This window comes from Gymnoscopelus microlampas (assembly GCF_963454915.1).
Source record: "Gymnoscopelus microlampas genome assembly, chromosome: 23".
In the NCBI taxonomy this organism is placed as follows: Eukaryota; Metazoa; Chordata; class Actinopteri; order Myctophiformes; family Myctophidae; genus Gymnoscopelus; species Gymnoscopelus microlampas.
The window spans coordinates 13,747,972-13,764,030 of record NC_139960.1 but is presented as its reverse complement, the minus strand read 5'-3'; the positions used below and the strand labels follow the sequence as shown (position 1 = coordinate 13,764,030).

General features: G+C 40.3%; 1 protein-coding gene across 3 annotated transcripts; it reads right to left on the bottom strand.

The window, feature by feature from the left end:
- Positions 1–364: 364 nt before the first annotated feature.
- Positions 365–12,552, bottom strand: LOC311039883 (23 kDa integral membrane protein-like). Of its 3 annotated transcripts, XM_084049893.1 has the most exons (10): positions 12,365–12,552; positions 9,491–9,508; positions 9,407–9,454; positions 8,479–8,601; positions 6,419–6,493; positions 4,282–4,377; positions 3,807–3,871; positions 3,419–3,491; positions 1,921–2,004; positions 365–1,380 (listed from the first exon to the last, which is right to left on the bottom strand). In XM_084049893.1, exons 1-10 carry the CDS (start codon positions 12,422–12,424, stop codon positions 1,252–1,254), a joined length of 771 nt encoding a protein of 256 aa, XP_083906019.1. In that variant the 5' UTR covers positions 12,425–12,552; the 3' UTR covers positions 365–1,251. The 3 variants fall into 3 exon arrangements, with proteins under 3 accessions (XP_083906019.1, XP_083906018.1, XP_083906020.1); XM_084049892.1 differs by having other exon boundaries at positions 9,407–9,508; XM_084049894.1 differs by lacking the exon at positions 4,282–4,377 and having other exon boundaries at positions 9,407–9,508.
- Between the last annotated feature and the right edge of the window lie 3,507 nt (positions 12,553–16,059).

Genomic DNA, 16,059 nt, shown 5'->3' with positions numbered 1-16,059 from the left:
GACGAATAATGAAATTAGCAGATCTACAAGCTCTATGAATTTGTCTGTAGATCTATTGTAGACTATTTTTTGACAATATAAACCCAGAAATTCAAGTTATAATTTTGTGCAACATGTTTAAAACGTTGGCCTACCTCCTAAAAGACAACTTTAGACAACTTTGGCAGATTAATCTGATCTGATCTGATCGATGCTGAGTGCATCTCAATCATAAAATCCACATCCTTCTGCTATCCTCCTCCACAGAAAATGATGTTAAAGATCTACCAAGCACACTTTTCAACAAACAGCAACCACATCTCATCCATTGTTACAATAAATGTACAAACAGCTGAGTTCAAAACTCAAGTCCATTTTATTCAGAAAATAACTTTTAAGTGGAACAGTCTCTCACAAAGTGCTTCATAAATATCTACACACACACACACACACGCACGCAAGCACGCACAAACGCACACATACACACACACACACGCACGCACGCACGCACGCTCACGCACACGCACAGACACACACACACACTCACACACACACACACACACACACACACACACACACACACACACACACACACACACACACACACCCACACACACACACACTTATAACTTGTGGACAGCAGTGCATTGAATGCTTTGTTAAACGAAGCAGTGTGCTGTGAGGGATGGAATCGTTTAAAGGGGGTTTTCTTTCTTCTTCTTTTTTAAACCTGGTACCTAGGATAATTTGGACCACAAACGAGGGGTGGGTGTTGAACATTTTTGGAATTGGTCCAATCGTCAGGAGAGGCAAGCCGGTAATTCAAACTAAAACTTTAAACAAAAACAAAAATACAGTCTTATATTCTTTCAGTTTAAATGTTCTGAAAAAACAACAATTCCCCTTTAATCAGACTAATTAAATCCACACGTGAACCAAACCCAAACTAACTATTTTCACATAAAAAACTTTAAAAACGTGTCAGTGAATCAAACCACATAACCACATTTCATATAATATGTATATATTATTACTAGGTAATCTGTTTGTAATTAATGACCTGCGTTGCTTGTAGATCTACTATTTTTGGCAGAGAGATTTGGTGTAGACGGAAAACAAACAAAAAAACGTTCCAAGTACAGAGCCAACTCGGGTCCAGTGTATGACGGACAATTTCAAGATAAATTAAAATCTCTGAGATATGATTATTTTTGAGCGTTTTTTTTTTTTATCGCAATAAATGATAATAACGATAATGTTTCCGTCCCGTCGCTAGTTAAAGGTCAGTGATGGTTTGGGCTGGTATTTGACTCTGTTGTTGTCGTCCACGGTGACCTCTACTGGTGGAGTCGTCCAGTACTCCTCTAGACCCAAAACCAATGAAACAACCATGGCTGTTAACTGAAACACAACACACAAAGACATAACTTTTACTCCGAGTTGTCTTTCCTTATTTCACCCCAAAAATTCATGGATTTTTTCCCCCCGCACTCCTGAGTCAATAATTTGATAACCTGCGGTCTCTCCGGTAGGAGAATCAAAAGAGACTCCTTTGTGTCTCCTACCGAATTAGCATCTTTATTATTGGCTCAGGAATGTGATAAAAAAATGTTTTTAGTGAACTACTCCTTGTACTGTTTATTTCTTACCTCCAGTATTGTAATATAATTATTATACATTGTTATTGTCAGCAGCACAGTCTGCATACGGAGCTTTCCTCACCAACATTTTGCTGCTTGTACTTGTTGTATAAAGTGGTGGGAAAAGTACTCAAATGTTGCACTTAAGTAAAAGTATCAATACTGCAATGTGTGTGTGTGTGTGTGTGTGTGTGTGTGTGTGTGTGTGTGTGTGTGTGTGTGTGTGTGTGTGTGTGTGTGTGTGTGTGTGTGTGTGTGTGTGTGCGTGTGCGTGTGTGTGTGTGTGTGTGTGTGTGTTTACCATCACAGTAACAAATGCTGAGATTACTCCTATGTTGACTTTAATCAGGATACTCTGATGTCGTTTCAGGATCGGCCCACAGGGCTGCAGAGAGACAATCAATCACCAAAAATGCATCATCAATACATTGATCAATACTTTGAACTCAAACACAATGTACAGGTAAGTGAAGGCTAGGTATGCAGTGGTGGATGAGGTACTAAACCACAGGACTTGAGTCAAAGTATAGATACTTCTGATCAAATATAAAGTAACGGTTGTCCTGTCAAATTTGCTCTCGAAGTCACTCTTTTATGCCATTAAGGTCTGAGGCCGATTCTACAAATGCCGTTTAAATCAATAGTTCTCACACTTTCAAGATTTTTCAAAAATCTTCAGAAACAGCAGATGTACAAGTTCGCAAGCTCGCAGTGACGCACTGTGAGCTTGTAAATCTGCTATTTTTGAATAGGCAACAGAAAAATCTGAAATGACACAGATGCTTTTCCAGTTTTAATGCGTTAACATAAATGTTATAAACCAATTAGAACAAAGCCGATTCTGCCAATATATAACATTGCAAAAGTACGGCTATTTTATATATTTTTTGATATTATTTTTGATAAAAATGTCAACTTCATGTATAGACATTTGAATTAGGAAGAAGACCCGGACTGGATCTGCAGATCCGGGTTCCAGATATACAAATAGTAAAAACAAAGGAACTTGACATTTGTATTTAAAAGGTAATAATAATAAAAAAAATAGCTGTACTAGGTTTTGGATTATGTGTTATTGCGACCGTAGGTCGCACTTACTACAGAAAGCTGCTCCAGGTGTCCGTCCGTCACTCCGTCACTCCGTCACACACGTCACACTTTTGCCCTGCTCATATCTCCGCACCCATTGCCCCGATCCATGCCACATTTTGCACACACACTCCTTACCTGCCAAACTACACCCTCCAAGGACCCCCGGAGCTCCAGGGACCCCCAGCTGCCTCGGGGACCCCCAAGTGTAAAAAATGAGCACATGTGGACAAATTACCAAATGACCACCCCAACGGGGCTGCTCACGGGGCATTCCCGGGGACCACCCACTCCTGGTGCTCCAGAACGGATGCAAAAGTGGTGGCGCCCCCAGTGGAGGACCCCCTGCCACTGCAGCTCACATAAAATGCCGTAACTCGGGGGCTTGCCCCCCACAAACAATCCCTCCTTTCCCCTATAAACACACTCTCTCTCCCACACCACACACACACACACCAACAGCTCTTGCCTGCACACCTAGAACCAATCGCCGTTACAGCCCTCTTCTGTATACATGTGACCTACGGTCGCTTATCTCCCGATTAGGGAGTCTTACTGGTATTATATGTATAGTAGTGTGTGTGTGTGTGTGTGTGTGTGTGTGTGTGTGTGTGTGTGTGTGTGTGTGTGTGTGTGTGTGTGTGTGTGTGTGTGTGTGCGTGCGTGCGTGCGTGCGTGCGTGCGTACGTGCGTGCGTGCGTGTGTGTTACCTTTTCATACACCCAGATGCTTGGTTGTTGCTCAGTCACATGTACACAGGGTTCTTCTGTGGAGGAATTAACACTAAAGACAGACAGACAGACAGACAGACAGACAGACAGACAGACAGACATGCGCACGTTTGGATTGAAGCTGATATGATGAAAAAAATGCCCAAAAATATGATGAAAATGATATGATCAAAAAAATGTGGATATTCAAAAATAGCAGATATGCAAGCTCATAGCGCGGCACTGAGTGCAGCGCTATGAGCTTGTAGATCTGCTATTTAGATATGTACAATATGAGTGTTGATGAAGAGAGAGAGAGAGAGAGAGAGAGAGAGAGAGAGAGAGAGAGAGAGAGAGAGAGAGAGAGAGAGAGAGAGACAGGACGTACCAGAGACATGATGTAGGAACTCTGTCCTTCCAGTCTGCATGACTCGTCAAACCACAGCAGTGGTCCTGACAGACAGACAGACAGACAGACAGACAGACAGACAGAAAAACAGACAGACAGAAATACAGAAAGACAGACAGACAGACAGACAGACAGACAGATTGGCAAGCAACTCTGTGAGATATATATACGCAGTATACAAGTATTAAAATATGATGTGTTAATCATTATGACTTTATTATTATCTGTATACATCAGTTAGTGCCAGCTTTAAAACACTGATGTACGATATCTGTTAGTAATAGTTGAGTTGAGTTAATTACTAGTTACAGAAACATGGGGTGCGTTCGGAAATACGCACCGGGAGCGCACTCACATATTAGTTTGTATTGGCCAGCAGTGCGCTCAGTGCTATATATCCGAACGCACCCCTAGTCAGAACGCACCTCAGGTCAGACTAGGAGAGGTTGATTACCGATGCCTGGAGTTTGTAAAGTTCTGTCTGGGCCTGTGGATCAGCCTCGTAGAGGGGGGTCATGTTGCGAAACCTGGCCTCCAATTCACTGTCCATCTACATAAATACAATAGAGTTCAAATATATTAACTCACTGTCCATTTGCAGTAGAATTACAATAGAGTTAAGGCTGCCACGATTACAGATTTAAGTTGATGATTAATTGTCACACAAATAATTGCGATTAATGATTTAATTGTGGTTTTCTCTCTGTTTGGCCTTATAGGCGTCGTAATCATAACGTATTTGACAAATAACTTAAATATACAAAGAAATGAATGACATATTTATTAATTTGATACTTTTTAAACATTTAAAAATAGCGGGAATAGGAATAGGAAAATTGCAGATCTACAAGCTCACAATGTGTCGCACTGAGCAGCTTGTAGATCTGCTATTTTTGACGACGAGATTTGGCATAGCCAGAAAAGGGCATGATCTATTTAACAAGATTGTAGAGTGAAGCCAAATGCCTTAAACTCATTATTGCTCTTATCATGCAGATGCCAGCAATTAGCAGAAGGATATATACAGTATATCCACACAGATGAAACAAAGAACATTATTGTAACAGCCTTCACTTTTCCATTTAATTTATTTTTTCTAAATCTCTGTCTTCACTGTTTTGCTTGATTCACTGCCTTTTTGTTTTGGCCATTATTTTAATGCCATAAATTGTTTTGCCATTATTTGAATGCCATTATTTTAAATGGTTTTAATGTTGTTTTTGCTCTTCTTTTTGCTTTATTGTTAAATTATTATTGCTTTTCTGTAAAGCACTTATGCTTTATTTTTATTTTTGTATTATCTTTTGCTCTGTAAAGCACTTTGAGCTGCATTCATGCCATGAAAGGTGCTATTTATTATTATTTATTATTTATTCAGCATTGGGTTATCGTCAGATAACTTATACAAAATAGAGATAAAAATAAGATGGACGGATCTAAACCCTGTTGGGTATCGTGTAGGACGAAAAATGAACATCCGGTATTGAAGAAGAATTGAAAGTAGTTTATAGTGAAAATATAAACTCTTGCTCCAAAGCCTTTTTGCAGGTGCAGGGGTCGCCCCCTACAGATCATTAGACAGAATGCAGATTTATATTGGCTGAATTCTTCAGGCCAGCAGAAGACCCCAGGCAGTGGTGGAAAGTCAGCTTGTAGATCTGCTATTTTCAAAAGATTTTTATACATTTGAAAATTTGAAATGGGACATTCTGCATAATGAGTACTTTCTACTTTTGGTACTTTAAGTGCATGTTGATACCAATAATTTTGTACTTTTACTCAAGTACATTTAGAATTCTGGACTTTTACTTGTAGCAGAGTTTTTCTACATTGCAGTATTGATACTTTTACATAAGTAAAACATTTGAGTACTTTAGCTCTATGGGCCAAAAGCTGCCTGTTTGGTTCCAATGGGAAGTTTTAAACAACAAAGAACTTCTGTGCATATCCAATGGGGACTTCCAATTCAAACAGTTTATTGTTATTAAACAGTCAATTATTATTTTGTCAATCTACCCACTGAGCATTTTTTGGTCTATTAGACGTCTAAAATACGTCTATGGGGTAGGCTAAAACAGGGTTATAATTGGTCTACTGGTGAAAGTTTTTTAGCGGTCTAGGCTTAGCCTAGACGTTGATTAGCTGTTTTTTAAACGTCTATTTATAGACCGTCTATATTATAGACGTTGAAATGACGTCTATAATATAGACGGTCTATAAATAGACGTTTAAAAAACAGCTAATCAACGTCTAGGCTAAGCCTAGACCGCTAAAAAACTTTCACCAGTAGACCAATTATAACCCTGTTTTAGACGGACGTCTAATAGACGACTATTGCTCAGTGGGTAATAGATCCATTTGAACGACCAACAGACAGACAGGCTGGCAGAAAGACAGAGTGGTAGACAGAAAGAGAGGCAGACAGCCAGGCAGGCAGGCAGACAGACAGACAGGCATGCAGGCAGACAGACCAACAAAGACATACAGACAGACGCTTTCAGATAGACTTTTACATAGAGACAGACATAAAGTCTTTCAGATTGACACATTTACAGACAGACAGACAGACAGACAGACAGACAGACAGTTACCTTTGCTTGGTCTTGGATCAGTGGAGATGCCACGACCATCAGAGCAACAAATTCCACAAACATCACAGTTGAATACTGAAGAGAGATGTTACACCAGTTAAAGACGGAAAGTAACCAAGTATCTTTAGTACTTAAAGGTAGGGTAAGTGATTTTCTTTGGTTAAAATAAGTGTTAAATAGCTCTATATTCTGATAGTACTCATTGCTATAGAGTGTTTGTTCAGTAACAGGAGTCTCCATGTCTCAGCTCTTTATTAAACAGAAAATGCATTTTCAGGTCGGGATACCAATTGTATCCAATCAGGGCAGATAACTCAGACAGGATACAGATTAAACAAGTGAAATTGGAAGTGATGACACAAAGAAATAAGCTGACAAAATTGGAACTGGAACACTATAAAAATGAAGCTGATGGGTACTCTCTCCTGATTGGCTCAAATGTTGTCACCAACCTGAACATTTATTTTCTGTTTATTAAAGAGCTGGAGAGACAGGGAGACTCCTGTTACTGAACAAACACTCTATAGCAATGATTACTATCAGAATATAGTGCTTTAACCTTTTAACAAAACACTTTTTTAACCAAAAAATGTCACTTACCCTACCTTTAAGTATAATTTTGAGGTACTTTTACTTTACTTGAGTGTTTCCATTTTTCCATCATATATATTTCTACTCCCACTACATCTCACTACAGTTACCTGAAAACATTATAGTACTAGTCACTTCATCTGATCTACAAGGTCACAACGTGTCACAATGCGACATATTTGAGCCAGGGACCCCCATATAAGAGAAGATTGGTGATGAAGAAAATAATGTAATGTCCTTGACATGAATGTAAGAGCCATTATTGGTATGACCTTAAATGTTATTGGTATGACCTGTATTGGGTCATACACAGCCTGCAAGTACTGTAGTATGGCTCTTTGATTGCACTGAGTAATTAAGCCTCAGCCTATGGGTTGCTCCCTTGTTATTTGATTAGTCACTCACATAGTCTGGTGGGATTTTCTGTTTGTTCAGTAGAGTGAAGCAGTGTGGGGAGCAACACAGTTTTTTGACCACACTTAAGAGAAATAAGTTGTACTGTATAATTTCAAGTAAAGCACCTTTGTTGATTTTTTACTGTCTCTGAGGACTTATTTTTGTGCGTCAAGCTGATTGCTAAAACTGTTACACAGAAGGGTAATCTAACAGGGAGGAAGGAAGATTGCCACTTCAATGAATATGTTTGAGAACCACTGCTTTACGCCATTGGTTCTCAAAGTGGGGTCCGGGGACCCCCAGGGGTCGGTGGGGGCGTTCCAGGACACAGTCCTGTTACTTTTCTGACACACCTCGTATGACCATCACACCGCTGTGTGAGGTCAGGTTTGTATCAAGTCTGATAGTGCAGGGGACTTCAACATTTTCAGGCCAAGGACCCCCTAGCTGAGAGAGAGATGAAGCAGGGACCCCCTCTATATTGTATAAAATTGAGTTTCAGATTTAAAAAAATGTTTACGTGGTCTGCTCTTTTTTCCCCTCTACACCTTGTTCCCCCTCTACACCTCTTTGCCAAAAATAGCAGATCTACAGGCTCACAACGCCTCGCAGCTTGTAGATCTGCTATTTTTGGCAAAAGTTCTCCTCAGAAAAGGGATGCTAAGGTTCAAGTGGTTAAGGTAAAAAAATATCATATCACAAAGATTTGGCAGACCCCCTGTAGTAACTCTGAGGACCCCCTAGGGGTCCCGGAACCCCTGTTGAAGACCCCTGTGATAGTGGGTTCGTTTCAGGTCATAAGTTGCCATAGTAACAAGCACAGACCTTGTGTGATTTCTTCTCATTTGGAAGAAAGATCTTCTTTGTTCTAATTTGGCATTTGAGGGCAGAGGGAGATTTCTGTGAGGATGTCCTGATGAGCGACAAGTGTAGCGCCCGTGTTCCAGTGACTGTAGCCCATGATAAGCACCACTGTGGGTGCGTGTGTACGTGTGCGTGTGCATGTGCGTGCGTGCGTGTGCATGTGTGCGTGCGTGCGTGCGTGCGTGTGTGTTTGTGTGTGCATGTGTTACCAGTATCAGCAGTGCTTTGACATCTTTAACGGAGGCACAGATTCCCAGTACAGACAGAATGACTGTGATTGGACCAAATATTCTCAGGACCAGTATGCCATGACCTCTGCTCCACTTGGCTGACTGGGATGGAGAGACAGAAACGGAAAAAGGGGGGGGGGGGCAGAGAGGGGGGACATGAGTGGTATGGGAGGGTTGAAGAGAGACAGAGAGAGGAAAACAGAGAGGAGAGAGAGAGAGAGATTGAGCGAGAAGGAAGGAAAGAGAAGATAACAGAAAGAGGGAGATTAGGCCTAATTAATATCAAATAATGATAACCAATGCTGTGCTGCAACTATGAACCTTGCACGCATGCACGCACATGCACGCACGCACACACACACACACACACACACACACACACACACACACACACACACACACACACACACACACACACACACACACACACACACACACACACACACACACACACAGTATTTGCAATTTTCAGTGCTTTTACTTCTACTCCACTACATCTCAGAGGCAAATATTGCACTTTTACTCCACTACAATTATTTGAAAACTTTAGTTACTAGTTACTTTGCAGATATAAATTAGTATTTCATAAAACATACATTTACAAAGACTTTAGCCCTATTGTATACATAGGCTATTTGAAAATAGCCGCTCTACAAGCTCACAACGCGCCACGATGCGACGCGTTGTGAGCTTGTAGATCAGCTATTTTCAAACATTTTAGTACTTTTACTTTTGGTACTTTAAGTATATTTTGATACCAATACTTTTGTATATACTTTTACACAAGTAACATTTTGAACACATGCCTTTTACTTGTAACAGAGTATTTCTACATTGTGGTATTGCTACTTTTACTTGAGTAAAATATCTGAGTACTTCTTCCACCACTGCACACAGGCATAGTCACCTCAGCTGAAGTGTGGTCGTCTGCATCGTAGGGGAATCCCACTGCAATGTGGTCGTCTGCATCGTAGGAGAATCCTACTGCAATCATCAGCAGGCCAAACACCTGAGTACAGATTAGAACACACCATAACACAGTTGAACCAGACAAGACAACTCTGGGTACCCTCTACAGCAGTGGTTCCCATACTGGGGGTTCCCCAAAGTATTTTGGGGGGGTCCCCATGAGATTAGCTTAATGTGCAACATTGTTTTTCACACTGAACAAGATAAGTCTAAGTGTATACAGGGTATCTGCACATTTCTAAAGTGACAATTTAGAGGGGTAACCCCAGGGAGTCTGTCTGGCTGGCTGTCTGTCTGTTATCAGATATGTTTAGCAAGATATCTAAACAATCCATGTGTTTTTGCCAAGAGGGGGCATGGCAATGGGCAAGGCATGCCACAAAAAGTACATTTATGACATCTCAAAAAGATAAGGATGGATTTATGCATAACTTTGTGTGAGTTTGTCATAGGCTAAGGAAGAACTGATTAAATTGTATAAGCCAAATAGGCCAACATCACAAAAAGGTGAGTAACTTCTAAACAAATTCACACAGCACCACAAAAAACTTGGCCGGAAATGGTCATGGGCAAGGAACAACTGATTAACTTAATTAAGTTGAAGTTGACCAAATTCAGTAGTTAATTCACCACCATATAGGGTAGGCCTATATGGTGGTGTGCATGGCACTGCAACATTTTGTGAACAAACTGCATTCTTTGGGTGTCTGTGCGCTTCTGAACACATTTTCTAGTTCTAAATGGTCCCAACATTGTATGACATTGTAAGTCATTATAATAACTCAATATCTTGTCATAACCACTAACGTTTTTGTTAGTTATAAAATAATGATTTGGTGATCACAGTTATCTGAAATTGACAGAACACAAAGCCTGTGTTTATGTGTTTATTCTCTCTCTATGGTTAGTCATGGTCAGTATCATGTCAGTATCATGGATAGCATCATGGTCAGTATCAGGGTCAGTATCATGGTCAGTATCATGGTCAGTATCATGTCAGCATCATGTCAGTATCATGTCAGCATCATGGTCAGTATCATGGTCAGTATCATGTCAGCATTATGGTCAGTATCATGGTCAGTATCATGTCAGTATCATGTCAGCATCATGGTCAGTATCATGTCAGTATCATGGTCAGTATCATGGTCAGCATCATGGTCAGTATCATGTCAGTATCATGGTCAGCATCATGGTCAGTATCATGGTCAGTATCATGGTCACTATCATGTCAGTATCATAGTCAGTATCATGGTCAGTATCATGTCAGTATCATGGTCAGTATCAGGGTCAGTATCATGTCAGTATCATGGTCAGTATCAGGGTCAGTATCATGGTCAGTATCATGTCAGTATCATGTCAGTATCATGGTCAGTATCAGGGTCGATATCATGTCAGTATCATGGTCAGTATCATGGTCAGTATTATGTCAGTATCATGGTCATTATCAGGGTCAGTATCATGGTCAGTATCAGGGTCAGTATCATGTCAGCACCATGGTCAGTATCATGGTCAGTATCATGGTCAGTATCAGGGTCAGTATCATGTCAGTATCATGGTCAGTATCAGGGTCAGTATCATGTCAGTATCATGGTCAGTATCAGGGTCAGTATCATGTCAGTATCATGGTCAGTATCATGTCAGTATCATGGTCAGTATCATGTCAGTATCAGGGTCAGTATCATGTCAGTATCATGGTCAGTATCATGTCAGTATCATGGTCAGTATCATGTCAGTATCATGGTCAGTATCATGGTCAGCATCATGTCATGACAGTATCATGCCAATATCAGGTTATTCAGTCATCAAAATGATTTCTATAAGTTTAGGGTAGTGTAATGGATTAAATAAAATAATGTACCCATAAATTGACTGATAAAAGTATTAAACTCCCTGTTAAAATGCATCAGAATACAGGAAATTACATCTACTGTGTTAAAAAGTTTCGGGGGGGAAGGACCCCCCCCAAACGTGTATACTATACAAGACGAGTAAGTATATATTAAGGTCGGGTCTATAATGCATTATAACCACATTTATAATGCATTATAATGCACGTATAAGGCCTTATAACACTTTCCATAATCATGCATAACAACTTATAAAAAGGCTTATTAAGTATTATAATAAAAAATGCAGATCACAACGCGTTGCAAAGCGTCGCGTTGTGATCTTGTATAAAAGTATTGAAAAGTAAAAGTACCTCAAAATTGTACTTAAGTACAGTACTTGAGTACATGTACTTAGTTACCTTACGCCACTGCATACAGATACCACAGAAGAACACACACTATCACAATGAAACCCATTAGACCGCAACACAGTAAATAACAACGCATTAAAACATGTGGAGCAGTGACCGGTAAAAAACTGCTGGTAACCACATCTGGTAAAAGAAACCAGCTGAACACATCTGGTAAAAGAAACCAGCTGAACACATCTGGTAAAAGAAACCAGCTGAACACATCTGTTACAAGAAACCAGCTGAACACATCTGGTAAAAGAAACCAGCTGAACACATCTGGTAAAAGAAACCAGCTGAACACATCTGGTAAAAGAAACCAGCTGAACACATCTGGTAAAAGAAACCAGCTGAACACATCTGTTACAAGAAACCAGCTGAGCTGAACATAAACTGATGACATGAATTTTTAGTTTTTTCAAAACTAGGCTACTCATTAACTTACTATAGAAATATTGCAATTGCTACTAGTTATTTCAACTAAATATAATGAGCATAATAAGTGACTACATGTAGGCCTGTAGGCCAAAATAGTTCTGAGCTATTAATACATTGGTGTAATGTATCAAGTTGTACAAAATGAAAATGGCTTTCATGTGAGTTAGATGATTAACAACAGTTACACCCATAAAGAGCTTCTAAAATAACAGTTCTTACCAGCAGTAGGATGTTGAGGCCCACAGATAAACTCCTCACGAACCTGTGACACTTTGCCATGAATCCAAACTCTCCAAACACCTTCTACTGGAACTGAACAGAAAACAACAGCGGTAGCTGGTACTATATCTGTACAGGGAGCTGTGTGTGTGTGTGTGTGTGTGTGTGTGTGTGTGTGTGTGTGTGTGTGTGTGTGTGTGTGTGTGTGTGTGTGTGTGTGTGTGTGTGTGTGTGTGTGTGTGTGTGTGTGTGTGTGTGTGTGCGTGCGTGCGTGCGTGCGTGCGTGCGTGCGTGCGTGCGTGCGTGCGTGCGTGCGTGCGTATGTGTGTATGTGTGTGTGTGGTGCTGTTGTACATTGTTTAAAAATGATCTCAGTGTTTGGTTAGGCAGAGAGAGAACATGACCAAGTTAGGAAGACTGCAAGAGAGAGAGGGGGAGAGTGAGAGGAGAGGAATGTAGAGAGAGAGAGAGAGAGAGAGAGAGAGAGAGAGAGAGAGAGAGAGAGAGAGAGAGAGAGAGAGAGAGAGAGAAAGCATCCCATCTGTTTTAGCCATTAGCTGTCATTAACAGACTATTTAACCAACCTCCAATTTCTCCCACCCCCCATCCCGTCCAAAAAAACTAGAGGGTGGCAGTGAAGTTAACTTAAGCCCGATTTCAAAAGCAAAAGAAAATGCAGATCTACAAGCTCACAACGCATCGCGTAGATCTGCTATTTTTGCCATTTAAAAGGAAAAAAAAAAAATGTCACCTTTCACATGCCCAAAATAGGGAGGCATGCAGTTTTGAATGATTAATGAATGTATATTTACAGAAATAAAACAAGTGTCAACTCTATAAGTGTTGATCTAAAATATGATTAATATTTATGTTAATGTTTATTCACCTCTGAATAAACATTCAGAGGTGGAGGAAATGATTTCTTAGGTTAAATGCAAAATCTAAAGGGTGACAACCCCAAAAGTATTCACATTTGTTACTTAAGTAATAGTATCAATACTGCAAAGTAGAAATACTCAGTTACAAGTAAAAGTCCGGAATTCAAAATGTACTTGAGTAAAAGTACAAAAGTATTGATATCAAAATGTACTTGAAGTACCAAAAGTAGAAAGCACTTATTATGCAGAATGTCCCATTTCACAAGTTTTCAAATGTATAAAAGGTAGACTAATCTTTTGTAGATCGGCTATTTTCAAATGGCCGAAATGTATATAGGCCTGAAGTGGTTAGTGTATGTTTTATAATAATAATCTAAATCTACAAAGTAATTAGTCACTAAAGTTTTCAAATATGGTAGTGGAGTAAAAGTACAATATTTGCCACTGAGATGTAGTGGAGTAGAAGTAAAAGTAGGCCTACTGAAAATTGGAAATGCTCCAGTAAAGTAAAAAATACCTCAAAATTGTACTTAAGTACGGTACTTGAGTAAATGTACTTAGTTACTTTAAACCACTGCAATTTCGCAAATGACGCCCCTGGGTAAAGTATATCTAAGCACGCCACAGGTTCCCAAACTTCTCCATGCCCAGGACCCCCGAATAACCATTGACAGGTTTCTGCACAACTATCTACTGCTGGGGGGCAGAATGCAGCACTCTTTACAGCATATCTGCAACACCTCTTTCTACTATGAGACAGACTGGTAGTTGAGGTCATGTGATCATGCACTTCAGCTCACTGCTCCAGCTCTGTGGTTCCCAAACGTTTTAGCTCGAGACCCAAAAGTGAAATTAGACGTTTGCCCGGGAGCGAAACTAGTGGAAATAGCAGATCTACAAGCTCACAACGTGGCACGAAACAAGCTCACGACTTCTTTTTTAAATGTATCTATTTAAGGAAATTATTAGATTTTCTGATTTTATTTTTGAAATACTTTTGAAAAATGTTGGAATCGTTTTTTTTTTTTGAGGAAAAGTTGTAATGTCTTTTGTTTAACCTTTTTTAAATCTTTCAAAATAATATATAACAATTTTTAAATTCAGGAAACGGAAATAAAAGGGATATTTACTCGCAACCCACTAAAATGGGTCCGCGACCCACAAATAGGGTCCCAACCCACTGTTTGGGAAACAGTGCTCTAGCTGACTCTAATCACGTACAGCTGATTAGTGTAATCAGCTGTGCATGTTTCAGTCAGAGTGGGTTTGCCCCCTGAATGTGCACAGACTGCACACACCCAGTAATGTTTGTAAACAACCTAGATAGCCTCTGGCTGCTGCTCCCCTATTGTGAAATGGCTGAAAGGAGGACATCCCCCATTTTCAACCTATCTTCATATAATTGGTCCTCACTAATGATAGCATGGTAACATTTTGTTTCCTACTAGGTCTGTGTCTCCGAGGAGGGCTGTGGACAGTTCAGAAACCCGCCTGTGACATCATCGTTTGGCAGGTTTCTTTTTTTTTTGTGAACCAAAACAAAGGCTTGAACAATGGCTTGAACAACAAAAAGAACAATGGCTTCCATTAATAGCATGCTAACTTTCCAGGAATAGAAAGCCTGCAGTTTCTATTACGTTGGAATGGATTCCCCATCGATGACGGTTTCTGAACTGTCCACCAGTGTTGCCAGATTCCGTGAGAGAAACAAGCAACCAGGCTAGGAAAACCAGCCCAAAAGAAGCAACTATGGGCCACATGAGCACTTTAACATATACATCAGCTATTTGAAAATAGCAGATCTACAATCTGCTGTAGATCGGCTATTTTCATATAAAATCTTGTGGGGAACTTATATCTGGCAACCCTGCTATCCACAGCCCTCATCTGAGACACAGACTCAGAGTAAAATGGTACCATATTATCATGAGCATTAGTGAGGAACAATTATTTAAAGATAGGTTGAAAATGAGTGAAGTCGATCTACAAGCTAGATTGGCTATTTCGCTACTTTCTTTCAAAGTGTGATTCCTCAAGCAGGAACCTCTTGTTTTTGTATCCAACTTTTTTTTGTTAAACGTTTGTAGTTTTATTAGGCCTACCGTATATCGAACTCTGACTGGTTCGCATTACAATTAGCCTGAAACCTGGCCTTAATGTGTCAATAGCGTTGGGCCCCTTGGGGGCCAGGCCTGGTTGCAGACTTCTAGTATTGGAGCTCTAGCTGTCCTCCGCTTTGGTCTCTGGCTCTGCTTTCAGGGTGTTTGCCAACTCTTGCTTTGGAAAGTTCTCCAGACTCTTTTAGGAGCCATGAAACATAACAGTGCCACGAAGGTAAACAGTCACCGTTACTACAACACATTCTGAGTTATATTCATTCACTATGATCCGTCTTCCTTTAAAGTAACATTCGTGTTTTTTTTATATCATTTCCGTCAGGCAAAAAAGCAGAGGTCAGAGATTATGTTTTCACCCTTGTGTGTCTGGAGTTAATCCCCAAAACATCCGTACCGATCAGCACCAGATTTATTGTGCAGACTGCCAGTAGGCCAAGGAAGACAGTTCACCCTGAATGTTTCAAATGGGCCTCATGGTGGCACTATCTACCTTACAATTTGAATCCAGTGTCGAATGTTTGCCTGCGTGTGTGTGTGTAAGTTGCATCACTGTTGCCAGATTGCGCGCGAGCAACAAGCAACCAGCTTGCTGCAAACACACAGAGCTGCGCACTGCGCATGCGTGGACGCACTTTCCCTAACCGACAACACGCCACTTCGCGCTTACAACTTTTGGACATGGCAACCCCGAAAACCCCGC